Below are 1,943 nucleotides of genomic sequence, written 5' to 3'. Positions count from 1 at the left end.
CGTAAATCGATTTCTCGCGACGTGTTACCCCTATATCCGATAGAAAATTGACGAGTTTCGATGAAAAATTTCTGCTTAAAAGTTGGTGTGTGTTTGTTTGTATATATAGAGNTAAAATACACCTATTCTAGAAAAACTCGAAGTTGGTGTTTGTGCGTGAGGAGAATACAGTCCTTGAACGGCAGCCTGCTGTGCTTTTGCATTTCCTTTAAGTTCTTGAGGATTGGTACAAATGTTGCGGGAATGATACCGGGGAACTCTAGAAGAAGTCCACGAGTACTTTTGCAGCTCAAGGAAATTGCCAAAGCTACCTGTGTCTGGTCAACGGCTACCAGTTTTAAAGTAATGGTGCAACGATAATCTTCCTTGGTAAGGCTCCGGTCGTGCTTTGTGTCTGTATATCTTCTGCTGACAGTAAAGAACAAGTGCTGAACTTGACCATCGCGAACCGAGATAAATGAGAGAAGGATACCTTCACCAAGTCTTTTTGAGTCTTGCCACCATTTTTGTCTCTCTTTCGCTGATTTTCTGCGTAGCTGTGGAAGTTATTTGAATGATATACTTATTTCGAGACCATGACGACGGTCGAATGAGATATAGCTGATGTATGCATCCGGGTAGTGGAAAGCCCGAAAATCTCCAAGACTGAGCTTTGGATTGTTGATACAAGCCGGATCGTTTTGTATAGTGTGCAAGAACAATCTTAGAGCCGTTTTCAGTTCTCCGAAAGTATCGTGACGAAGAAGATGAAAGAATGTGTCAATATGTCTCTCAACCTTGTCTTGAAGGAAGTGAGGCTGGTCGAGATTGGTCGATGGCAAAAAGTCGATTGCATCGCTCATGATTTCCTCAGAAGTTGGAAAGATCTTGATATTAACAATATCAGGCTTGTCGTTGTCGTGACGATCTTGTGGCATTACCAGATTGCGAGGATATGTCGACTTGGTGACCGTTTCTGCATGCACATTATTTTCTTCTTGCGCAAGGAGTCCATTTGTTCGTGCGACAACAGCTCGTATCTCATTGATCCGACCTAGCGTGATCGGCATGATCAAATCCCGGGTATCTCCAACGATTACTTTAGTCGCTTCTTCCATCAAATCGAGTAAAGACGTGATGTTTTCGTTGAATCGAGCGCGAGGCTCTCTTCTAACAAGTTCTCGAAGTGCAACTGGCATGGTCTGCAAAGTATTCTGAATCATTTTTGAAGAGTTGGCGGATGTGAGGTGGGACTCTACGAGTGTTTGAGAAAGATGTTGGAAGAAAGGAATAGCGCGGTTTCCATTTGTGCCACTCACGAAATTGTAGAGTGCTCCGACAGAGGTATCAACGGAGAGGCAGTCCAAGAAAGCCCGATGAGTGATGACAGAGAGAAACGAACACACGATAAGAACGAGTTCCTGCTCTTTTCCTGGGCTTGATTGCAGCTCCAGCAAGGCCTTGATATGTTCCCGGCCTCGATAGTCGTCGCTGTCCAAATCGCGTGGCAACATTTGCTGCCATTCTAGATTGTCGCCACTCAAGATGGCAAGGCCACTACTCCAAAGCTGTTCCATTGTTCTCTTATCGTTTCTAATAGGTGTAACTTTGATGAGTCGGCGCCATGCATTGTAATCCACTCTAGCTTGTTGTTGCTCAGGAGTCTCCTCAGGTTGGCGTGATCGTCCTTTAGAATTATGTGTCTTATTTCCATTTGTGGAAGGCAGATCATGGGAGAATTTGCATGCTGAGCCATACTTGCAACAGCTGTTCTTGAAGTAGCGGGACGGCCTGGGGATCTTCGGCTGAGCAGATTCACATGATGCTTGACTAGGCTCAAGTCCAGGCACGTAATACCTAACAGTGGCCAGACCCAGAAGTGGCCACCCCAACTATTCCGCCAACACCAACTATTTTTGACTTTTGAAGCTGCCCACTACCACCACAGCGCGCTCAATATAGCT

General features: G+C 45.2%; 1 protein-coding gene across 1 annotated transcript; it reads right to left on the bottom strand.

Moving 5' to 3' along the window:
• Positions 1-545: 545 nt before the first annotated feature.
• Positions 546-1,836, bottom strand: COCCADRAFT_31597 (uncharacterized protein; the record flags this gene model as incomplete). Its single annotated transcript, XM_007720844.1, has 1 exon — positions 546-1,836. A coding segment is annotated over one exon (1,291 nt), but the record flags the coding sequence as incomplete, so codon positions are not given.
• Between the last annotated feature and the right edge of the window lie 107 nt (positions 1,837-1,943).

The sequence above is a fragment of the Bipolaris zeicola genome (genome assembly GCF_000523435.1).
Source record: "Bipolaris zeicola 26-R-13 unplaced genomic scaffold scaffold_700, whole genome shotgun sequence".
NCBI lineage: Eukaryota > Fungi > Ascomycota > Dothideomycetes > Pleosporales > Pleosporaceae > Bipolaris > Bipolaris zeicola.
Note: the sequence above shows the minus strand (reverse complement) of the source record. Positions and strands in the feature narration are given on the sequence as shown.